The sequence below is a fragment of the Egretta garzetta genome, unplaced genomic scaffold (assembly GCF_000687185.1).
Source record: "Egretta garzetta isolate BGI_Z169 unplaced genomic scaffold, ASM68718v1 scaffold45, whole genome shotgun sequence".
NCBI lineage: Eukaryota > Metazoa > Chordata > Aves > Pelecaniformes > Ardeidae > Egretta > Egretta garzetta.
This window is the reverse complement of record NW_009260028.1, coordinates 7,376,745-7,402,156: the sequence shown is the minus strand read 5'-3', so window position 1 is coordinate 7,402,156 and position 25,412 is coordinate 7,376,745. Positions and strand designations below refer to the sequence as shown.

General features: G+C 36.0%; 1 protein-coding gene across 1 annotated transcript in view; it reads left to right on the top strand.

Moving 5' to 3' along the window:
• SYNJ1 (synaptojanin 1) overlaps positions 1-25,412 on the top strand; it is a 67,002-nt gene that overhangs the window by 5,974 nt on the left and 35,616 nt on the right. The window contains 11 exon segments of the mRNA XM_035896522.1: positions 5,320-5,406; positions 5,808-6,075; positions 8,518-8,743; positions 9,995-10,078; positions 10,840-10,901; positions 11,489-11,585; positions 12,920-13,089; positions 15,072-15,153; positions 17,717-17,744; positions 17,747-17,814; positions 20,921-21,086. Coding sequence (XP_035752415.1) covers positions 5,320-5,406; positions 5,808-6,075; positions 8,518-8,743; positions 9,995-10,078; positions 10,840-10,901; positions 11,489-11,585; positions 12,920-13,089; positions 15,072-15,153; positions 17,717-17,744; positions 17,747-17,814; positions 20,921-21,086 — 1,338 coding nt within the window.

The window sequence follows — 25,412 nt, the reverse complement described above, 5'->3', positions numbered from 1 at the left end:
TAACCACGACCATGTACACTAGCCTAGCACACTTTGAAGAATACAAGAGGTACAGTTAGAACAAATCTTCCCAGGAGGTTGGTGGAGGAAGTTACTCTTGCCTGTGAGGGCTATGACCTCTTTGAATGGCAAAACGGATCTGCAAGAATTTGGTCCACAGTTCTGGGAATATTAAAAGAAGTTACAACAGAATCTGAAGGTTTTTTGCTTCTTAAGGTAGACTAGCTTTACAGCAATAGCAAAGACCACAGCCCTTTGCATGATTTTAAGAAGGGATTTCACTGGCAACAAATAATTCTTTTTATGAATGTTCCCTTTGCAATTCAGTAAATTTTCATTTCTACGGTAGCACATGCAATTTTAAAAGTCTTGGTTTTGCCCTACTGGACATCCAGTGAATGATAGCTCTTGCTAATTAAATGTCTGTTAAGAAGCCTAGTTTGCATACTTCTGGAGTTACTCAGACATAATTTAGAAAAACTAATTAGTGTTTCTACATTTCAGATAATTTAGTAACTTTTTTGCATGCTAGCATGTATTTAAATTGAAAATTTTGTGAATTGACTTGTATGGGCAAAAATTGCAACATTTGGCTTTAATGTAAAATAACTATGTTTTAATCAAAGCATTCAGTATTAGAAGAAAATCTTTGTAGATTATTGGTGCTATAAAGTTTTGTTTTCAATGGAGAACATTCAACTGGTTCAGAAAGCCCAAATCTGATGGAAGGGAAGTGCTTGTAGGCTGTTGCATAGGTCAGCTTTGTTTTCACGCTTATTTCTCAGTTTGCTTTTTTTCCCCCTTGTCAGTGGTGTTAGTTGAAGCGATACATGTTGTGAAGTAAATTTGCATAGGATTGAAAAATAGTGTTAAAGCAACCGAGCCTTTTTTTTGCTCATCCATTACCATTATTTTTTGTTGTTGTTCTAAAGAGTGTTGGGGTTTTTTTTTCTGCTGTGTAGTATTTAAATATAATTGCTAAAATCTAGAGATGTCTGGGGTTTTTTTCATTGCTGGGTAGAGATGATTTGTTATTTGGGGGTTCCTCCCCATAGTCTTAAGATACGTGTTGATTGTGGTAACATATAAATGTCTTTGTGAAGTGAGTAATGGTACTTCATAATATGAACTAGCAAATAGAGTGGGGGAAAAAAAAGTCCTATTAATTCAAAGCAAATATCATATGAATTATGGCAGATTTAAATATTGGCTGTCTTCCAGTTTTCTTTGCATCTATTCACGTCAGCAAAGTATCAAAAGTAATAAAACGGTTCTTCAGTTGGTTGATTTATAAATGAAAGTGGTGACTCCACTCTGATGTTAATGTCACCTATGTGGTAATATTAAAAAGTTAGCTTTAATTTAAATACCAAAACTGTCCTAATTTGACAAAAAGCTTGAAAACCTCAATCTTAAAGGCTCAAAACCAAACTGCATAAGAATAGTTCGTAAATTTTTCAGATTTTTTTTCTAAAGTGAGAGTAGCATGAGCTTTTTTTTGTCTAACTTAAATGAGAAAACTTGTTTCTGGTGGAACTGCACATAATTTCAGGAGCATGACTGCTCCCAGCTCAGTGTCCCACATTCTAGCTGGGAATTGTAGCCACTAACTTGTAATGTGTCGTCATGGTACCTCATGAACCCACCAGGAAGAGAATATAACTGTAGAAAGCCTAAATGACAACTTTTAACGTGATCTTAGTTTTATCATTGTTAAAATTGCAAAACTAATTTCTAATTTGGAATTAAGCAGAATACATGTTGAACCAAGTTGTCCTGAAGACAGGATTTTTAATGGGGTTTCATTTGCGTAAAGTAAAAGGGATGAAATAATCCCTTTAAAATAATTGAATCAGTCACCTTTGTTAATTGAGTCAGTGATTGATAAGGTGTGATTATTACAGTTGCACACTTGTGATTTAACTTGGAACAAATGAGATGCTAACATTTAAAAATACTATGACTATTTTTAACAAAGATGGACTTAAAATTATTTTATTCTTTTTCTCTTGACACTGCCAATGAGGCTTGCTGGCTTTCTACAAGAATGCATTACAACTTGACCTGAAAACCACATTAGAAGTGTTGTGTTGAGGGTTTGGAGGTTTTTTTTGTACTGCTAAATAGTGAGTCATTATTTCTGTTTTAGAAATTAATCAACTTGAATCTAATTAATGCAGTGGGTTAAGCCGAAGCTGCTTTTAATTTCCTTTCTGCTTAACATCTGAACTGACATAAAGTAATAGAAATACTGCCTGGAAATGTTTTGTGTCCATCTTTATACATGGACGTATGTATGCTTGCGTTGTCTACTGTTTGGTGCTCCTCTACACCATAATTTAAAATAAGTCCAGTGGTATGGATGAAAGTTGTCATTCCAGCTGGTAATTTGTCTTTAGAAGTTGCATGTCTTAATTCATTCTTCTTGGTGAGTGACAGCATTTTATATTTTTTTCAGACAGCCTTAATTGTGTTTGCTTACTTCCAGCTATTTAAAGAGGAATAAACAGAAAAGTCAATTTCTCAAGGAGAAGTAGGTTTATTAGTTTGTAAGGCTTCATGTTTTTCTGTGTGCATATTTATATTAGCTACATTTTTTTCAAGATACGGAGCTCATAAATCAAAGTCAGAAGGGTTCTCATGGCTGCAGGCCAACCTACCATTCTGGGAAGAGATGTTCTCATTCATTAAGAATGTTGCAGAGGAAATGAGGAAATGCTCTTGGAAATGCTCTCTCCTTCTGTCAGGATTATCTTAGCCTTCCTGTGGTTTAAGGGAAGAGGCAGTAGCACGGTGCTGTGGAGTTGCTCCCTTTTCTGCTGTTGGTGCTACTTTTGTGACTGCTTTCTTTTTAGCTTGGTTTCTTAAGGAAAAGGAGGTTTATGTGATAACCATTTTTTATCCCTTTATATTGGCCAATATCTGTCATCACCAAATCCTCACAGTTCTTTCAGGTTTGGTGAATGCTGACGGCTACAGGTTCAAACAGGTGCCCTCAATGAAGGGGAATTTGCCGTATGGATTTATGTTACAAAGTTGTAACTCATAGTAGGCATGATGTGCCTTATGGGAAGGTGGTCAGACCGTGTTGCAGGTAAGCTCTTCTGCGTCCCAGCTGCCTGCTGCGGGGCCTGCTAAACGTACCTTGCGCCTAGACTTGGGTTCTGCAGAACAGTGGCAGAAACCTTAGGATAGGTGAGGATGGGCCAGGGCAGGATGGATGAAGTGAACCTTCCGAGGTGTACAATGTTTGCTATTTTCCCATGTGAATTTTGGCCTTCAAAAAAAAAAAAAAAAAAAAGATGGGCAAAGTGCAGGCAGTGCAAGCTAGAAATACTTACATGCTCACTGTGGAAAAGCTTTGCTCAGAGTTCAAACTGTATTAGATCTAATGTAACTGAAAAAACATGTCATGAAATGCTTTTGGTTGGTGCTTGGGTGCTTTGTTAAGAAAATAATTGACTAGCCACAGTAAGTTTTTCTATTTCCATTTTTTTTACTTGTTTTTGGAACCCTTTGCTGCTTTATTAACGTTGGCCTTTTTTGTTGATCTGAATTTGCAAAGCCCATGTTACTTAATTTACTTCAGACATTTACTTATTAAGGCTTAGCAAGGATAACAGGCGTTCTATGCAATGGAAAAAGAGAATAAATCCATAGAAGACAGAAAAGCCAGTGTTCTGAACTGTTATTAAATACTGGCAGGCACCTTTAAGAAAAATCGTGCAAAAAGTTTGAAACTAAACCTCATCTTTAATTAATAATTTGAAACATGAAAGAAGAACATGGCAGTTCTTGGTTACCGAAAGTTGAGTTTAGAAGAGTATGTTGGCATCGTTAAATGCTTGCTGGGAAAATGGATTGAAAGAACCAGGTTTTGAAGTTTAGTTGTTCTGTCCAGCCTGATGGTGATCTGGTTAAGAAAAACATGGTTTAGTGATGCGGACAAAATCTGATCAGTTTACAGATGCTGTGTGTAAACAATGTGTTTAGATTGGCTGCGAGTCTTAGCCCATGTTATAGGTGAGGACTTTGGAAGTAATCATGCTGCTATAACTCTCTTACCTGTAGCATCTGGATAACAGGAATACAGAGTATTAGTGCAAATACTTAAGCTTTTTTAAAATACACTTAAAACATTCAATGAGTTTAGATTTCAGTCTGAGGTTAAATAATGGTTTCATCTTTATTGGAGTTTCTGATCCACTTCACTAATAGAGTTGGCGGACGTTTGAACAGAAGGGATAGGCTTGTGCACAGGCAGGGCTATGCTAAGTTTAGGGAATACTCATTAGAAAGATTCACTGTAGCAATTCTTAAGGAAATGTAGCTAATGTGAGAGAGAGCACAGCAGAATGCCAGGGCAACAGGCGTTTCGATTTACGCATTCCTTTGTCAAATTCTGATATTTTTTTTTTAGTGTCAGAGTGAAAATTAATTAGCAGATCATTTCTGAGAAGGGAGAAGGTGCTGAACCTTGGTGACCCAGAAATCTTGATCCCTGTAGATCCAGTGGCATAACTGGAATTGTCAGTCTTTGCGCTTCAGGTGCAGTCTCAGTCAGGCAGGATCTGGTTTCTGGTCTGCAGCATCTCTGTCACCTGGCTTTGCAGTCAAGCTTGTGGGCCTGTTTTTTTGAGTGCTGATTAAAGTTTTTTAAAGTGTACGCTAACATTAACTCGCAGGGGAATAAAGGTAGATACACTTTAACTTCTTCTAAAATATTCCAATGTTTTTTTTCCCAAAAATTTCTATGAAAATTGTATTTTCCTCATCTAAGACATGGCTTTTAAATGCCATTATCTTCTGGACCTACAAGAGTTTTGATTTGCTTGGAATATATCCAAACCTAGTTAAAATGCACTTGTGATAATCTTGTTTACTTATCTGGAAATAATACTGCTACTTTATGGTTTTATTCTTGGAGAAAAAGGATTTTTTTCAGGGGAAAAAAAGCAGCATTTAGCGAATTACAGGAGAGCATTCTCATGGAACTCATTTGCCTGTGTTTTAGATGCTTTTTATATTAGATGGTGATGATGATAAAAATGCCAATGTTGTCCTTTAATATCACTTGCAGTTTTTACAAGTCCTTTTTTTGTTGCCTAAAAACATAGCATGATCTTACTTTGTCATAAAATCAAATACTCATTTTCCATTATAAAATGCCCTGTGCTCACGCATTTTGATTTCTCTCCAGAAATTTCACCTAAGTGCTAATTTTGTAATCTCGTGGATTTTCAGTTTAGAGTGGACTCATTCTCCCTGTCATAATGTGTGGTCTTTTACATAATAAAATCTTATGTTTTCTTTCCATAGCTTCTGCAGAAAAAGACACAATCAAGAATACCTACTCCAAAGTAATGGATGCATATGGGCTATTGGGTGTGTTAAGATTAAACCTTGGTGAGTGAGAATACGCAAAACCTGAATTTTTCATTTGGGAAAGAAATTTGTGCTGCTTCTGTAAAACTGCACAGCACAGGATCTTTGCAACAGGAACTGGGCTCTTTGTTAATTTTTTGTGTTTGTAGAGTAACTTGCAAGTTTGGAGCACTCCCAGAAATGAGGGAGTAGGCAAAAATAACTTCCGTTTTCACAATCTCTGTTATTTGCAGCATAGTTTCTTCTGTTTGCGCTTCCTTTTCTTCTGTAGAACTTGAGAATGAGTTCTTGATGTTGGTTCTTTTTGTACTACTTTTTCAGGCAAACTGGGGTCAGATTGTGTGCACTTAAGCATGTAAATACATCAGGGTCACACTCTACTAAGATTCATTCCATTACATGTGCCTTTTCTTGTTTTACAGGAGACACATTGTTACATTATCTGGTTCTAGTAACAGGATGCATGTCAGTGGGAAAGATTCAAGACTCTGAAGTTTTTCGGGTTACTTCCACTGAATTTGTGTCATTACGAATTGATTCAACGGATGAGGATCGTATTTCAGAAGTGCGCAAAGTTTTGAACTCGGGAAACTTTTATTTTGCATGGTCTGCAACTGGTGTCAGTTTAGATCTTAGTCTCAATGCTCACCGCAGCATGCAGGAGCATACCACTGACAATAGGTTTTTCTGGTGAGTTCATAATGTGTTTTATCAGACATTATATGGAATAATGCATGCCTATACAAACTGATTTGTGGCAAGTTTTTATACTTGTCTTTGTCAGCTCTTAAATATACACCTTTGTCCCACAAATGTTGATGAGATAGAATAGCGTTATTTTAAATCTAAGGACACAAGCATGTTATTAATGATACAATGTTTCCATGATCACTTGGAGTTTCTTAATTGGAAGACACAGATTTTCACTGCTGATGATATTATACTTTGATCCAAACAGTTGTCGTGATGTTGTGTTTCAGCTTTGGTGTCTCTTAATTCTTCATCAGGTGTGTCAAATTTTTAAAATGAGTGTGGTAATGGAGCTCTAAAGAAAATTTTAATCTTTTGAACATTCTGGATTCTAAAATGGTGTGGTGTTTATATACAGTTTCCAAGTGGTTTTCTAACATATGAAAGGGCTTTAAAAGTTCTATTACACAGATAATTGTCATGTTGCTGATTTTGTTGAAACAGCAGGTAGGCTGTGCTACAGTGCACATTGCTTGGCTGCTGAACTTACTATCTTTTTACAGAATATTTTTGGATAAAGTATAGGTTTTCACACAGAGAATTCTTTGTAAAAGGAATACTGCTGTTTCTGCCAATAAGCAGCTTAAATAATGACAGTGATGCATGCTGTCATGTAAGAAATTCTGCTCCCATATTTTCAGCCTTTGTTTAAAAAAGGCATATGTGTCCATGAAGCTTGGAAGGGTCCTAAAGACTTGGCAGTATGCTGTTGGAACAGGTGAAAAGCTACACGTTCCCCCCTCTTCTGTCAAATATGCAAGACACAAAACCAGCTCTGTCATATGTGCCAGTGCTGCTCTACTCTCTGCCACTATTTTGGTCAGATAGAGGAATATGATCAGATTGGTATATGAGACAAAATATGTGTATTAAGACAGAAAATAAACTCTAGTCTTCAGAAACACATCTACCTTGATGTAGGTTTACAGGAGTTACAGGAACCTAGCTGTTTGTCTCTCCCTGCATCTGGAAAAAGACTGGGCTCTCTGTTGATAAGTCACTATGTCAAGGCTTGAGAAATGATGATCCTGTCCAAATAAGCCTGGCTGATTTTGACCCCTGTCATAAAACTTTTTAAGTTACCTGGCTTTTTTTTTCAGTAAGAATGAGTCCTAGCAGGAGGTAGATGGAATGTCCCAGATTCCAAGATCTAGAAATAGAAACACTAAAAGTCAATAACAGAAAGTATTCTGCTTATGCACTTCAGTAAGCTTTCCTGGGCTTCTTGTATTCAAAAGTTCTGGTCTCAGATTGCCCGGGGGAAGAATATTGTTTGCTTTCTCAGTATCCTATTGTAATGCATCTGTATACTTTTCTGTAAAGTGAATTTATACTTGATTCACAGGATTTGAGTCTTCATTAATGATTGAACTGAGGTGTTTGTTAAGTTGCAGTGGTTTTTGTTTTCTTTCTTTCTTTTTTTTTTTATTTGGAAGTTTAGAATGAAAAGGCTAAAATTAAAGTGAATAGCTTCAACCTTTATACCAAATATGTTATTCACAATTATGGTAGAATTTTCTGGGCAGTGACATAGTCAGCTGTCTTACTAGGGTTTACTTTTCTTTGCTATGCAGAAAACTTTACTTCCTTTTTATACAAGTGAGTGTTTCCAAAGAAGATCAAAAGCCAAGCCCCACTAGAGTGAGGTAAAATAAAAAAAACCTCACAAAACTCAAACTTTAGTCTTGTTTACTTACTAGAGTGTTGATTGGTACTACTTAATGCACAGGTGTATCCAAACTGTGGATCTTTCATTTGAGCAGTAATTGGTATTATAGAACAGTATATAACATACCAACACTGAAATTGATATTTACAGAAATTTCAAAATAAGTTGGCTATGAATGTATTCCTGGAAGCTTGTCTGGGCAGGTGATGCATTACAGTGACGTATAATAGAAATAATCAATGTATGTTGACAAGAATTTTTTTCTAGCTTTATTTTGTGGTGGTGTGGAATTGAATGGTGCTTTATCCATCACAAAAAATAACCTGTAATTGGAATTGTAGCTTGCTTTTTCCAGAGTCCGTAGTCTTTGGCTTCTCAAAGCAAGGCTGAGTGGAGAAATATAAATGAGCTTGGTGTGTTGTTTTTTGCTGGGTGAAGAGCAGAAGCTATAAGGGTTTTTTTTTTAAGGTCACTAAAATTCATGGCTTCAGCCCATATTGTTGTTGTGCAAACATTTAAGCTGTTCTCTTGTCAACTTTGCTATTTCAAGTATGTTTAAATAAGAATTATATTATAAAGCTATCACATGCATATTTTCTCTTTCTTATTTGTAGTAGTGGGCATAGAATACAAGAAGTTAGTAGCTGGCTTAACAGTTCGAGCTGTATTTTATTCCCTTCCAATTATTTTAATTCTTTTTTTTCCCCCAATAGGAACCAGTCACTCCATTTACATCTGAAGCACTATGGTGTGAACTGTGATGACTGGCTGTTACGTCTCATGTGTGGAGGAGTGGAGATAAGGACAATTTATGCAGCTCACAAGCAGGCAAAGGCTTGTCTTATTTCACGACTAAGCTGTGAACGGGCTGGCACCAGATTTAACGTCCGGGGAACAAACGATGATGGTCATGTTGCTAATTTTGTTGAAACAGAGCAGGTATGTTATGCTACAGTGCACATGGCTTGCCTGATGAATTCAAGCTAAGCATGTGTGTGGATAGTTTTTTGCTCTAAATCAACAGATCACAAGTCAGGTCTGTAACTGACAGGTATCAGGAGAGTTCCTGTGCTGCTAAATAAGGCATCTAAGTAGGTTACATAATTTGATGATCTTGGTTTTTAGCGTAGCTTAGAGTAAGGGCATGCATGGGTCCGACTTTCAGTACCTTAAGAAGCTGTTATCCATCAGCTGCACTGTTGTAGGTGGCTGTACGTCCTTTTAGCCTCCTGAGCTGTAGGTGAGTGTGTACTTCTTTGGCCCAAGCTAATAGTAAAGTAAAAGACCTTACAAATAAGTGAAAGATTTTTGGCAAAACCATGGTACCTTGTGGTTCAGGAAAAATAAAAGCATTCCTGTGGTTACTTAACAGAGCTCCACTTAAAGGTAGTTTTTAAAGCCACTGTGATTCTGCTGCATTTGATTACGTATCTTTGCCCTTATTATACAGAAATGCAAGAAGCTATTAAATCATTCTTTGCTGGCCTTTCTTTGCTCACTTCTTATGATAATCTAGTTACCAAGATGTTGTTCCTGCAGCTGTATTCATGTGAGTAGGTATCTTTGGTTGACTCACTGACTCTGCAAAGCCTAGGTGATTTCAGTTAGATTTTATCCAGGAAGGGCTCTGCTTGTACACATCCGATTTCAGGAATGTATTCAGAACACTTGTTACAGTTTCTCTGTCCAAGCTGGCAGGCTAATGTCACTAGATGATTGTGGCATATCATCACTCTTAAAGTTTCCTTTCCTGTATACTTAATAGGCCATTGTATTTTGGATTCTGATGCACAAAATCTGTGCAGGTGTTCAGAGTAGGCTGCATTGTTATTTTCTATGCACTGGTGTATGTGTTAACTGTTTCTACAGGAAGGTCTTACCAATTTTTTAAAACAAGTTACTCTTGGCACAGAATTAATTCAGGCCCAAATAATAAAAGCTTGCTATATTTTCTTAGGCGTTGTGAATCATGATTCTGCAAGGAAGCATGAGAGTCCCAGAACTTCTTTTATGTGTTGTTCAGAGGGGATAGAGAGAGAAGTTTAGGGAACATAATTAATATTTTAGTTCAAAGTGTGGAATATGTAATGTGTAAATATATTTTATTTACTCTATGTTTAGCTAAGGCTGAGAAACCTAAAACCTTATGCTTTGTAATACTTATTAATAGTATGCTTTTTTCCTTAACAGGTGATATTTTTAGATGACTCTGTGTCATCTTTCATACAGATTCGAGGATCTGTTCCGTTATTTTGGGAACAGCCAGGCCTGCAGGTAAGCAGGAGATAGATTTAATTATACAGATAATTCTTATTCATGTATTTTTAAACATCTTAGAGTAATGTTTAGGCTCTTCTGCACAGTTACCTGCCAGGATGAGGTTATCCATTGGGAGCAAGTTGGTGCTATTGTTTAATTCACCAAACCTGCTACTCTCAAGTCTCTGAATGCTGTTTTGCACAAGATTTGGATGTCCATTGCTTTTTAGATGTTTTCTCTTTGAAGTTCTGAGTTTTTCTGTTTTAATTTAAATTGCTATTTTAAAATAAGTTGTCTAAGGCCATCCAAAGAGTCTGTTTTCTTCTGAATTGTTCTTGAGGATAAGCCTTTTCAAGAAGTCAATATGGTCCAAGAGTTACTGTAATATAATTTCATCCCAGTTTTCTTAAAAGAGGGATTTTATCAGCAGCTACTACTGTGGTACAATTTTTACAGGGAAGATTAAAAAAATTTCATGCCTCAGTGACTCTAGGTTCTTTAAACTAGATGTATAAGCATTTTGCAGTAGAACTGCTGAAACATTTACATGCCTTTTACTCAAAGCAAGAAGTAATTAAATTATGTGACTGAGTATATTAAACTTTAAAAGGTTTTTTTTTTTAGAAAAAAGAAGAGGAATTTAAGAAAAGCCTATAAAAAGAATGCACACCATAGCAAGCAGAATAAATTTTGGAGATTTCATTTAGAAAATGAAATGAATTTTAGTCTGTTCAAATGTGTAAAGACAAATAATTTAATGTATCTTCATGTCACAGGTGGGATCCCATCGTGTCAGAATGTCAAGGGGGTTTGAGGCAAATGCACCAGCTTTTGACAGGTGAAAGAATGTCTTAAGTTATTTTAAACGCACTACAAACTTCTGATAAGCGATGCATGAGAGGAATGGGATATATTATTCCAATAGGAGCGGGGCTTTGTCTATAAAAATGTGTGATTCAGCAAAGCAGCAAACTGCCTGGTCAGCTTCTTCAAACTTGTATGGGATTGCTTGTGCCTTTGAGTGCTTTGCTGAAAAGTTTGAAGAAAATTTAAAATAGTGAAATGCTTTGTTAAATTGAAAACAAAAATGATAGCATTGAATAATCTATATTTGTCAGCTGCTGTATAAAAGTAAAATTTATATTTTGATTTTATTCCTGCCATGACACTTCAGCTTCACAGCCTTATGGTTTTAACTAAATATATGTTGTTAAATTGGTGCTATTATCCTAATTAAATAGCAGTCAACGGTTGTATGCTGTTATTGAGTTATATTGATTTGTTTGGACATGGCATAATAAAAGGCTTGTGGCAGTTATTAGAGTACCCAGTACATTTCTGCAGCATCTCAGCCAGTGTGGCAGGTGTTTGTGTTAATTTTCTGCATGCCAGAAGATGAGTGTGGAATTTTTCTTCTGTTAACAGGCATTTCCAAACTCTTAAAAATTTATATGGCAAGCAAATTATTGTAAATTTACTTGGGGCAAAAGAAGGGGAGCACATGCTCAGCAAAGCTTTTCAGGTTAGTATGACAATTCTTTCACTGTGCATATCCTTGGAATTTGCCAGTTTGCGATGAAGCTTTTATAAAGCTTTCAAAAAATGAAACAGGTGTGCTATGCTCTGAAGCAGCTACCACTTGTGGTTAAAATGGTATTTATCATAAAAGTACTGCTTAAGATACTTAATGTGAAATGAATTTTCAAAAGCTCTATATACAAATAGTGTTTGATTATGTTCAGATTGGTTATTTTGCTGAAAAATTATAACAGCAACATAGACAATGTTGAGAGGTTATTGGTTATTTTCATATTTCATGCTTATTGGTGGCTTATTTAAAAAATAAATCTTTTTGCGCTATAAAATCGGTGAATAAATAAATGATACTTGTGGTACTTAATACTGTGATGTTTCTTTTAAAAATCTTTCCCTTGGAATTCCTGGATATATTCCTTAATATTCTTTAAAAATCACAAATTAATTTATCAATTTAAACACAAAGGCTGCTTCATAATTAGAATATATAATAAATAGAAATGTTTGTTCAGAAGATGTTAACATTAAGTAGCCATTTTCATTAATTCCCGCTTGTTAGGTTAAAAATAACTGTCACATTGTAGTCCATAAATACTTGAGAAGCTCTGTCTGAAGCCAGAGAACATGTCAAAAGCCATCTGTTGCTTCCCTTTCCCTTTTCCCTTTGTATTATAATGCTTGCATATCTTAGGCTATTGGTTGAATATTTTAGGCCATTCACTAGTATCTTTTCTGTATCCAGCTCTCCTGGTAGGAGACATTAGTGCTCCCAGATGCATATCAGTGCCCATTGCAGATTATAGCTTTGCCAACAAAGATTGTGTGAGCTCTTCAAGATTTTTCAGGGAATGTTAGGTAAAGTTTTGCTCAAGCCACCCTCCACAGCAACCTAAATAATTTGTCTGTTTTTTCGGTAGTAGTTTATGGAGTGTTTACTCAGTCCCTGTTGCTGGCAGGCATGTTTAAAATGGTGACCATTAGTGAAAGGTGTTTCCACTGAAACCACTCTTTGCAAATTGAAGCATTTTAACAGTAGAAGAGGCTGTAGACTGTCTTGGTGACCCCTGGTATAGTAAGAAAAAAACTGACTTTGATTGTGACAAGAAAAAGAAAAAACACAGGTAAAATTAATAAATTCTGAGTGATTTGTTGAACAACAGTGAAAAAATGGTTTCATTTTACCTAAGAGAAAGTACACAATAAACAAGATAGCTAATAAAACAGCTTTAAAAATACTTGTAGCCTCCTATTTAGCTTACACTACTGTATGTTCAGATATTGGTATATTTATACTTTTTTCTTTTCTTTTTACAATGTCAGAGTCATTTGAAAGCATCTGAACATTCAGCTGATATCAAAATGGTGAACTTTGACTATCACCAAATGGTTAAAGGTGGAAAGGCAGAAAAACTTCACAGCGTGCTTAAACCTCAAGTCCAGAAATTCTTAGAGTGTGGATTTTTTTATTTTGATGGAAAGGAAGTTAAAAGGTTTGTGTGTATAACTTCTATAAATTTCTTAAAATTAAATTATGGTTACGAGATGCTTTTCATTCCTTATCAAGAAGATAAGAGAAAAAATGTTAATTCTGCTATCCTGTGTTTATTGTATTCAAGATGATGCTCAACAACTGAAATATGAGTCACTTATTTTAATCTGTTAAAATTTTGTCTTGTTCTGAATATACTCTGAAAATCTTAATGGAAAATACCTCTTGAGACATAGATGGGGCATGACTTAATTTCAGGCCTTTGATCTCGTGATTTTGGTGAAAATAAGCAATATCCTTTTTTTTTGGGTACACCCACAAGGGCTTAGAGAATGAATATTTTTCCATCTTCCTGTATAATGTTATTAATTAATATTTTCCTCAGAGATGGAGAATACCATTTACTGTTTGTTGTAAATGCTGATGTTCAGTGCAGTCTTTTTCTAAATCTGTTTGCACCTGGATCCCCCATTTGAGAGATTCAGTTCTCCACAAAGTATGAGCGGGATGCATTTTTTCTCCCCTGCTCTGTACTTCCCAGTCCTGCTGTACTTGTACTTCTATTCCTATTTCCTGAAAAGAGAAGCAGGGTTAGAAATAGGCAACATTCTTACTCTTCTCCCTTCCACACTCTTCCTCCTTTTAATTAATACCAGAGCAAACTGCTGAGTGAAGTTCGCTACGAGAAAGAGAATTGTTGAGTGAGTGGATTGTGCCACGTGCAGCGGAAGAGGAGAAGAGGGTTCCAGTGCTACTCCGTGTTCTAACCTGGCTGTGGGATTAAATCCCCCAGGGGCAGGTTTTAGTAGGCCTGAATAAGATTAGATTTAGTGGGAGGGTGCTTAGGTCCCATCTCCACCTCAAAATGTCATTGACCGTTCTCCAAAAAGCTTTAAAAGTGGTGTGACACTTTGTGTTGGAAGAACACCATTTGCTGTTGATGGAGATTCAAATAATATTATCACCCATCAAAAAGACTGACACAGAATAAAAGCAAAATAGGCTGTGGCTTGTGATAGCTTGAAGAATTGCGTTAAAAGATACAGGGACGATTTTTGTAAGTTCAATGTCAGGTTGTTTTCTAACACAGCAAGTTGCTTTGTATTTCAAATCAAATACAGAAATAGTAATGAAAAAAAATATATTGGAGAAAGTTCTTCAAAACTTTCTACAATTTATGGTTAGAACTCCAAGTAAGTGTGTTGAAGCCTTGCTGAGTTAATCGGACAAAGTGTGTAGTGGGAATGACGAAAGTAAGACGTAAGTGTGTAGCACTGGGAAAGACATCAGAATTTTGTACTCACAGCCAGGCAAGAAGAATGTGGATATTGCCTAATATGATCCTTCTGAGAGCTTTGTAGGACAAGTTAAGGGGCTTCTCTTAAAGAAAGGGGAGCAGTTCAGAGTGCCTGAGGGCCTCATGCATCTGTTGAGCTAAGGTGGAGAGGCTTGTTTTTTATCTTTATTTGGGGAGGAAAGAGGAAGTAATGAGGGGTTGAAATTGGCTTTAGTTTTATTACAATTTCTTGTTCTTTTAGTTTAGTTAAACAAATCCAAGAACTGTCCTAATATATTTTTTTCATTTTTGTTTTAACCAAGAGTTATTAATTCCCTCTGAGATTCTTGGGAAGTGTGTTAGCTGGATTGTTTGAAAAGAAAACTTAATCCTGCATAGCATTTTAACCCAGCAAGCAAGGAGAATTGAGAAAAACTGAAGAAGAAAGACTCATGTTATTTGCAGAAAATAAATGAGTTTCATATAGTGAACACTGCTGCAAAACTCACTGCTGTTATTGGAGCTAACCCTCTATTGCTGACGCATTTATAAACATACTTGCGAGGACAGTAACATTGCATTGACAATACCCTGATTTACTATTCTGGTTCAGATCTTGATGTCCCTGTCTTTGTTGATGTTATGTGTGTGTTAAATGAGTTATTTCAGTTGTTTTCTCTCTCTGTCTCTCGTTGTCCTTGGCACAGATCTCAAAGCGGTACTGTCAGAACAAACTGCTTGGACTGTCTGGATAGAACAAACAGCGTGCAGGCTTTCTTTGGCTTAGAGGTAAGAAAAACAGTGTCCAGATACAAAACCATTCCTGATGCTTCTGTAGCAATTAGGCTGTAAAAGTAGCATTACCTTCCCTATGAAAGATGAATTAAAATGTTTCATAGGTGGCAGTTTGATTTACAGTATGATAAGTTTCTTGTTCTGGGGTAACCAGATCTTAGTAGTTACAGAAGTAGTAGTTGTGTTGTAGTTGTAATTAAACAGTACTCATGCAGCATTGTGAAAAATGTTCATTCTTTTTTAGGTGTCAGTTAAGGTTCAGGCTTGCAATTCTAGAATAGTTAGTAGTGTTGTAGTCCCTTCACAAAACCACTTGCATTCACAGTTACTCCATTAGATAAAGTTCTTTGGCATATAGGATTACTGTTCCTAGCATCTGCCAGTGCTGTGTGTTCATATTGTCACAGCACTGTGCTGTGAATTCTTCATGGGGCAATATCATGGTTGAGGCTTTGGCCACACTCAAATTGAGTAGTTGGAAATTAACCGTGGGATTCAGTCCTCCTGCAGGGTTGTGCTTCAGCATATTGGCTTATTACTGCAACAAAGGTTCTAGCCTGCAGGCTTATATAGTAGACCTTGAACACATGAACGTGATAGGAACTGATGGAGTAAAACAGTACTGATTAGGAATTGATGGAGTAAAACAGTACTGATTAGGCTAAAAGAGTAGCCCTGAAAAAGTTTTGACAGCTCTGCTAAGTGAACACTGTTGCCAGTTCATTGGCATTTTAATCAAACGGAGTACTAAAATACATACCCTCATGCAAATACTCTAAAAATTTTTATCTTAACATTCAACATCAGTATGTACTGTAGCAGATGCAGCGCAGTTTGAGATCTAATGCCTTTTTTCTCCGTTGTTTCAGCTCTGCATGTACCATAGGGGGTCACAACTTTCAATTACTAGAATTAAGAAAAATAATTCTTATTCTTTTCTTTAGTTCATGTCACTGTTTATTGAAAAGAGTAGCGGCATGCTTTGAAAATCTCACAGCATTGTATTGCATTATGTAGTTTGTATATCTGTCCATCCTGTATTGACTTTACCACGGGAGAGACAAATTATTGCCTTAGTCTCTTCATGGTCCTAGTTCCGTTTGCTGGCGTTTAACAGTTCCCTGTAGATAGAAATGCAAACTTGAAGTAAGCAATTGCGTTATCTTAAATGAGCCATGAGAAACATTGCCTCTTGTGTTTTACTGATAATACAGTAGTTTTCTATGGCATAAGAACAAATTTTTGTACGCTTTTAATGCATATTAGTACTTATATGGCAAACCTAACTTTACAGCTCTATTTTTTCATTTCCTATCCTTTTAAGAACTGGATGAAATATCTTCTTTTTTTTTTTTTAGACCAGGTGCGCCAAATTTTTCCTTGGTGAGAGCTAAATTATTATTTCAGCTAAAATATGAGAGCTAAACGTATAAAACTAATAAGAAGGAAAATGGTAAATCCTCATGAGCTGCTTACTTAATTTTAAAATTCTATTTAAATGAGGTATTTAAATTATATTTTCAAATGATAGGTACTTCATATAACAAGTACTGAGCTCTGGATGACCACCTAAAATTAGAAGATTAAGCACCCCATTTCTGAAGCTTCTTTTCTTGTTTATTTCTATTTATTTTTGCAAGTTTCCTTTTGCAATGTTTGTTAATTCTTGCCCAGCCTTCAGAATTTTGCCGTTATGTCATCTTATGTTCATCATTTTAGATGCCTCCTTGTTGCTGTTGGACACCTCAAGGTTTTAAATATTTTTAAAAGCTCTTGAAAAAAGGTTTTTTTTATTTAGTTTTATTTTTTATATTTATTTTCTGTATTATGTTGGTAGCCACAAATGCTAGAAACTTACTTAACTTTTTTTAAATAATCATGATTCCATAAGCCAGGATTTCAAACAAGGTACGATGTCCTGTTCCACATCCACAAGCGTAATGCTACATTTAAGTAATGTATTTAAATGTAATATAATACATTTATATGTATTATATTTTTACCATTTGAATGAATTTGATGTAGACTGTGCATTGTGGAAAATTAATTCAGGTATGTTGATTATAAGGATAAAGATTGCGGTGTATTATGAATGAAAACAGAATGAATGACAGAAGCCATTTCTGTTTCGCTGGTTACAGAGCTCTCTTGCTGCTGCATTTGATAATAGAGGTCAGTGTGTTTGGTATTACACTTTTTTGGGAAGAACATGAATTGCTCTAATTCTAAATTGTGTAAGTAGAAAGACTTGAGAACCAAAAATAGCTTACCTTGTAACTAGTGAATTTTAGATGAAAGTATTTACCAATCAACTACATAATTCTTTTCCTATGTTACTACCTATCTTTAAAAGAAAACGATATGCTGCTGCTAAAGTTACATGGTGCTAAAGTCACATGTATGATGCAGTCTTTCCAACATGTCAGTTTGTTCAGAACAATATGTATAAACCAAAGATATTTTTTTTTGTGCATATATGCTGAAAAAAGATGATGTACCTTTTTACAAATACATTTAAATACTTTTATTTCGCAAATGTTGTCTTTAACTGTTGCAGATGCTAACAAAACAACTGGAGGTATTAGGACTAGTGTGAATGGTGATTCTGTCAGTAAAATTTATGCTGGAACTGGAGCCCTTGAAGGAAAAGCTAAGGTAAAGTACATTTTAGTAAAAGCTTTAGCAGTATTCAGTATAGGTTTTAAAAAAATTCTGTCATTAATATGACAACTATGAGATTTTCTTTTTTTAAAATGTGCTTTTGTTATAAAACCCCACCCAACCAACCAAAAAAAAACCAGCATAAAAAGGTTGGTTATGTTGATAACCAGATCTTGTTTCAGGACATGCTTTCTAAGCCATGCCCATGCCTCCCAGATAACACCATTCTGTAGGAAAGGATGAGGCTCAAAACTTTTATTTCTCTAGATCATAGTTCAGAAAAATGTATATTCAAATCAGCTTTAGTTTCTTTGAATATTTTCATTTTTCTCTCTGTACCTCTGCCTCCTATTCTTTTAGTTTCATTCACTGTATCTCCTTTCTTTTAAAATGTGTTTCACTGGATGTTGTTGTTCATGCTTTTAGTGTTTATTAACAGTGTTAAAATTAAACAGGTTGCAGCTGAGAGTTTCTTGTTTGCATGTTCCTCCAGCTATTTCTTTTTAGTTTTGCAATTGCTGAAAAAAACCCAAATTCTGTTTCTACCTTGCTTTCTAACGTTGTGATAACAATTCCATACTACATGACAGTGTAACACTCTTGTTTCTCTTCAACATGTTTTTTCTTTGTTGATGCCAGAGTTGTTCAGATTTTCTAGTGCTGTCTTTCATTTTTCTTCTAACAATGTTGCTTTTTTTGTTTCCATAATTCTCTCTCTTATCAGGTGATACCTGTCAAGACAAACAAATGTTGAACCATAGCAATTTTTGCCCTTAGTTCCTTCAAGAATTTATTTTCATACCGTTCTTTTTATTCAAGAGTGCACTGCTTCTCATTCCATATTATATACTTATGTACTCATAGTCAACTGGTTTTGTTCTTCCATCACTTGTTCATTCAAACCATATTAGGATTCTTCTCTGCACATGTCGCAGTAAGCTACATTAAAAGAAAATAAGTAAAGTAGCTTTGTTGCTTATTCTACCCTTAACTGGTGCATACAAGACTTTTTCATTTGGGAATTGCTTGTATTTTAGTATAAAGTGGAATTTTGTTAAAGATGTTTAGTTTATTTTCTTACAAAAATGTCACCCAGACCGTCAGGAAAAGTACAGTAAGTATTTTATGGGATGTCTCCCCTCCTCCTGACTTTCTCATTCAACCTTAACTCACTAAATTAATAATTTTCTGCCATTCATTTGGCTACTTAAATTTTTTACTTTGTAAAATACGTTTGCTGTAGTTACACTTCCATTTGTAATGTTTAGAACACAGAGTATGTTTACTCTGCTGTCTTTGTAATAACACAGGATCCCTGCCCTGCTACAACTGTTAATGAGTACCACATCTCAAATCAAATGCAGCATCCCTGACAAAAGTCCATCTATTCAAAGAGGATCCTTAATGCTTGCAAAGCCATTCAATACTTGCCATTGTTTCAATGAAACCTGACCAGGTCACTGCTCAATATCTTCTTGAGTACTCTGACAATATATTTTAAAATGTAGTTTTCAAGTTGTTAGTTGTATTCTCATTGAGAATGAAAAGTTTGATGGTTGAAATTCTTCCATTTCTTGCTCATCAGTTTGATTCTTCAAAGTCCAAGAGTATTTAGAAGTAAAAATACGGAAATTTAGGGTAGGAGAAAAAATATTTTAACCTTAGATGTGTTAATATACATTTCTATGCTGAAAAACAATCCTTTAAAAAGTATTATAATATTCATTACATCTAACTCCTTACCTACTCTTTCTTTTGCTTTCTCTGGGTTCCTTTCAATTAATTGCCTGATATGTGAATGGTGAGTGTGTTTTTTGGAGCATGTCATAAATTATACATTGTCTGACAGAAAGGGAGCAGCATCCTATTAAAATCCTATTGCAATAGTATGCTCCCCAACACCTCATCCACAGTGTCTTCCAAAAATCATGGTGCCAATTTACTACTACTTACCCTTGACAAAAGAGTAGTTTCTTTCTTGTTGACTAGTACAATTTATAGAACTAAATGATGGGTTAGTTTTGTATTTTTCTTAAGCTTTTGTCTTTTTTTCTTATGCATTTAAGAGACCTGCATGAACAATGCAAGCTGTAAACTTGGAGTATTTTTTATAATAATAGAAAACCATGCAGCATCCCTGATGGATTATGGTCTATATTTCATATACATGCAATAGCATATGTTTACATACACCTCACAGGCAAAATACACTTACGTGCATAAGACACAATAAACCATGTAATCAAGAAAATGTCTTTGTGCCTGTCATTGTCAGTGCTGTGTATGCAGATTAACACTGCTGGTTTTGAATCAAGTATGAGACTGCATGACGTGTTGATTACATTATCCTCTAGGTGTCTGACCCACAGGGAATATCTGTAGTGGCAGTACATCTCTTGGAGATTCTTGTTTAGTTCAGGTAGTTGGACACTGTTCTTTTGGAGCACTGTTCAGTCGTGCCACTTGTGTGCAGTGTGTGCAATGACAGTGTCTTCGTATGTATGTAGCTATAGATTAGTGTATATGTTCCTTCTGGGATACTGCATGAGACTTGCATGTTATTTTAAAAATTAAGGGGTCTTAGTAAGTTGAAGCTATATATCTTTTTTTTTCTTTTTTAACATGGATATTTCAGAATGTGAATTCTGAACTAATATGCTCATAAGTGCATATTACATACATATTCATGTATCATGACATTTGGACTCAAGTGCTTGTTCATCTCTCACTATTTGGGGAAAAGCCCAAAATCCCATATCGTGGTCTAAACATGGCACTATATCAATTTAAGTTTTGAAGACCAAGGATTTAGGGGAAAAAATATTCCCCTCCCTGCAGTATTTTGTTTAAATAATTTAAACTGGAATAATCTGGTTGTTAGCTATGCCTTGAAGGTATTACTGTGATGTTTAGCATGGAAGGGGCGGGAAAGCACACATACTACAGTAGACTCAGAAGACTTTATTTTACACTTAAATCTAAGGCAATTTCCTTCTTTAAAAATCCTTAATGCAGTTTACAAATATATTACTGAATATTGCCAATGTTATTGTGAGCAGTGTCCAACATAAAATATTTTATACATGTTCCTCCCTAACAGGCTGGAAAGCTGAAGGATGGTGCTCGTTCTGTGACCAGAACGATTCAAAATAACTTTTTTGATAGCTCCAAGCAGGAGGCCATTGATGTTTTGTTATTGGGAAATACCCTAAATAGTGATTTAGCAGATAAAGCACGGGCTCTCTTAACCACCAGCAGTTTACGCGGTATGTGTCTTTCAGGATTTTAATCTGTCTGATAACTATTTGGTGTAAGAAAGCTGTATAGAGTCTGTTTTCAAAGCAGTATTGGAAAGTATAAATGCTATTTTATGTTCTGTTGGCTTATTAAAAGATGAAAGTTACTGCTTTACTAATATTACCAAACTAACATGCTGCAGTAATTTCTTTACTGTTTATCTTTTGTTGATGTCTGGTGATGTAATAGGTAAATATTTGTGGAGCATATTTGTCAGAACTTTACTGTAGATGCATGTTAGATACATTCTGTTCAGTTCTTCAGATCCATTTATAGTAAGAGTTAATCATGGCAATTACATGCTGAATTTGGGGGGAGGGGGGGAAATCCTGATTTATTAAAAGTTTTTTATTGTTTGCTAAATGTCTTCCTAATTTGATCTGTCATGTCAGTGAAGAAATTCTCACCGTGGTGTTAAACTAGATAGAAAGCATTTATTCTTTTCTCAAGCTTAAGAATGCTGGTATTTATCTTTATTTGGGTTTCTAAGGTACTGAAGAACAAAAGGTGTTTGGGTAATGGAAAAAAACTAAAGATAACAGGAGCTATCAGAAAATTCCTGATGAACAATTTTCCATCACAAAATGGATTTCAATAAGAAACTGTGCTTGGGCAGAGTAGCCATGTGGGACTTGGGTAGTCTGATTACAGGAAGGTGGTTCACCTAGTCAGAACAGGGATCTGAACCACAGCATGCTACGTTCACAAACAGAGGTGGAGCCTACATGGTCCCCAGGGCTAGAGTCACGTCCCATCCTTCTGCAGGTCTGATGGGCAGGGAAATAATAAGTGGGCCAGGTGTAGTGTTGTCTTTAGAGTACTCTCCTGGGATATAAAAAATAGAGGGGCTAATTCTTGGGCAAAGAAGGAACTTAAATTTGAGTCTTTTTTCCAAGATCCTGGGTAAGAGTGTCCCAAATGGTGGGTTATTGCTGGTTTTAGGAATTAATAACATTCTTGATTTTTCCTTTTTTCTTCCCTGTTCTTCTGGACACTTCTCAACCTAGAATGAGAAAAATGTGTCAAATCCTCAGTGCAAATCTGTGGCACAAGAAAAAAAAAATCTTGCTCAGTTGTAGTCTTCATCTTGTGGGTATTTATATATTTCCTACATGGAACCTGTTTTCCTCCCATTTTTTTACCACAAGGTTTCATGTTATTGTAACTTTTCCTGTATCTGAAACCTGTTAAATCGGCCTCACCTCAAAATTAGTGGAAAGTCATTTTTTTTGTGTCTCACTTTCTCTGTGAATGCAAGCTGTCCTTTCAGCATTTGCAGCTCCTGTCAGATGAGGAACATTAACCCCCTTCACTGAACATCATGTCTTCGCATTGTCTGCTAGGTGGTGAATTAACTAGAGAGATACTTCGTTAATTAATAAAGCAAGAAAAGAGAATTTGTTAATACTGTTGTAGAACTTTTTAGTTTTTGCAGCTAAAAGATGTGCTTTAACTGATGCAAATGATTATATTTAATAAATTGTATATTACAGCATGTTCTCTCACGTTTTGCTGGAAAAATTTAAAAACCAATTACTTACTTGACTAATTTTTTTCTTGTTTCCTTCTTACTGCATCCGTAGTTTCAGAGCAATCATTACAATCAGGTATAGTATAGTAAATTAAGCTGTAAATATCTGAGCAGCTATTGTTCTTTGGCTTTTTTCTTGTGCCTGTCTGCATAATATTTGGTTGTGGGCTCACGTTTTCCTAGTAGTGTTTGGATCTGGCATTCCTGTGCCCCAGAATCCCTTAATACATGAAAAGTTCTTTTAATACAAGAAAAGTGAAAATACAAGGGATGAAAAATGTTGCAATTGTAGTTGTGCTTGCGTGCAAGTTATGAAAAACAGAGGCAAAAAAAGGCAACCAATTCTTCAGGTGTTATTTTTGCAAATGCTTTATTCTAGCTGTAGAGGAATTTGCATTTTTATCTGGTTTGGGAGCTTCTGTATTTTTGTTTTATCTAAATGTTTTGTTTCGGGTAAGAGGTAAAATTCTTCAGTACAATTTGTAACTTCATCTTCTTTGCCTTTAGAAGGCTCTACCTGCTTGTATTCTTGCATGAGATGGACTGATTTTGTAATACCTCCCAGCAAAGGTTAACGTTGTACTGGAATGATCTGAAATAAGGTGCTGACACTTGTGTTTTGTGGAGCAAAAAAGTGCAGTCGAAACCACTGAGATACAGTTACCTCTGCATGTGACACAAAATGAAAGTATTAGAGCATCTATTTAGGTAAAACTCTCAGTGAAGAGAAGGCCTGAAGAGGGAACTTTATAGTTAACTCCTAATCTTCTACATTGAGATACTGCAGTAGTATCTTGACTAATGTTTGTGGTGGCGGGCTTAAAATATGAGGGGTTTGGCTTTGGAGGATTCAGCAATACTGTGAATGTGAAGTGATATATAATAATAAGAATGTGTAGGGATGAGCCAGATAGCAGAAAATGGCATGAAAGACCTCTTCAATTTAAGAAGCTTCTGAAAATTCTTAGTTATTATCATTGTAAGTTAGCAACATAATGCCTTTGAACTTTGTTTTCAAAATTTTCTTATTCTTAGTGGAAATTCTCCTTTTTGTTGTAACTTAAGCTGTTTACATGAAGCTGCTCTGTTTGGGGAGACGTAATATATACATATGCCATGTTTTTAAGGGAAAGCTGTGAGTATTTGTCAGCTGTGCAACACTTCATCATCTTCTTGTTCCCAGAAACTATTATTTAAAATAAAATATTCCTAATGCTCAGGTTCAGATTTTACTGTGTGTTGAGAAAATGTAAACGGCAGTTTCTGAGCTATTGCCTTAATTTGTGCTACCTCTTGGAAATAGGTTCAGTGAAACCAGATCAGATGCTTAGTTTCTGGGTGAGAGGACAAAAGTACGTTCTTAATACCTGGGAAGATGAAGGGAGAGGAGGAAGGAGAGAAACAAGGGAGCTCTTAATAATTGTTCAGACAAGTCTTCCATTTTAAGAGAATAGTGAAGTTGTGCACAGTATCCCCTGGAACTGTGTGCTTGGGTAGTAGCCACTGGCCCCGAGTACTGAAGATTGACAGGGGAGGATCCTTGGAAGGAAACATGAGGATTTGGTTTTGGTTAGACTGTTGTTCAAATACATCTGAGGTGTTTAAAGCTTTTTTTTTTTTTTCCCCCCTTCCCTTGGAAAACCACTTCAACTGTACTTTGTATTTTTTGTATTTTTTGAGCTTTAAATGTTTTTTCCCTTTACATTCATGTCAGCTTTGCTTTTTCTATTAATGTTTTACTATATCTACTTAACTCTTACTGAGTACTTAAATAATGAAATCTGAGTCACAGGTAATATACCTCTGAAATGAACTGATTCACTGGCATTTTGTCAGTGTTAAAAACTGTTCATTGGAATAAACAGTCACATTGTCATTTATGGTGTTACCATCTAGACTATATCAGCCTAGTTAATAACTCATGAGGAGTCATACATGTCAACTATTTTTTAACTTCCTGGTGCAACATTTCACTGTGGTTTCATCTGGATACAAACTGCATATATTGAAACTTAACTACAGTAATTTGGATGTTTTAGTAAAATAGTTCAGTCAAGTTCAGTTGCACAGAATATCCCACCAAGAATTTTAAATTAATATTCCCTTTGTAGAACTGATTTCCAAATGTCTGCCTGCCTAGTATGAACAGCAGTTGAAGTATTTATATGGTGTGACAGCATCAGTGGACAAGGGAAAACCAACAGACGTCATCTATCTGGACTTCTGAAAAGCCTTTGACATGGTCCCCCACAATATCCTTCTCTCTAAATTGGAGAGCTATGGATTTGATGGGTGGACTGTTCGATGGATAAGGAACTGGCTGGATGGTCGTGTCCAGAGGGTAGTGGTCAATGGCTCGATGTCCGGATGGAGACCGGTGACGAGTGGTGTCCCTCAGGGGTCCGTGCTGGGACCGGTGCTGTTTAATGTTTTCATCAATGACTTAGACAGCGAGATCGAGTGCACCCTCAGCAAGTTTGCGGATGACACCAAGCTGAGTGGTGCGGTTGACACACCAGAAGGACGGGATGTCATCCAGAGAGACCTGGACAGGCTGGAGAGGTGGGCCTGTGTGAACCTCATGAGGTTCAACAAGGCCAAGTGCAAGGTCCTGCACCTGGGTCGGGGTAACCCTCGGTATCAGTACAGGCTGGGGGAAGAAAGGATCGAGAGCAGCCCTGCTGAGAGGGACCTGGGGGTGCTGGTGGATGAAAAGCTGTACATTAGCCGGCATTGTACTCTCGCAGCTCACAACGGCGACATG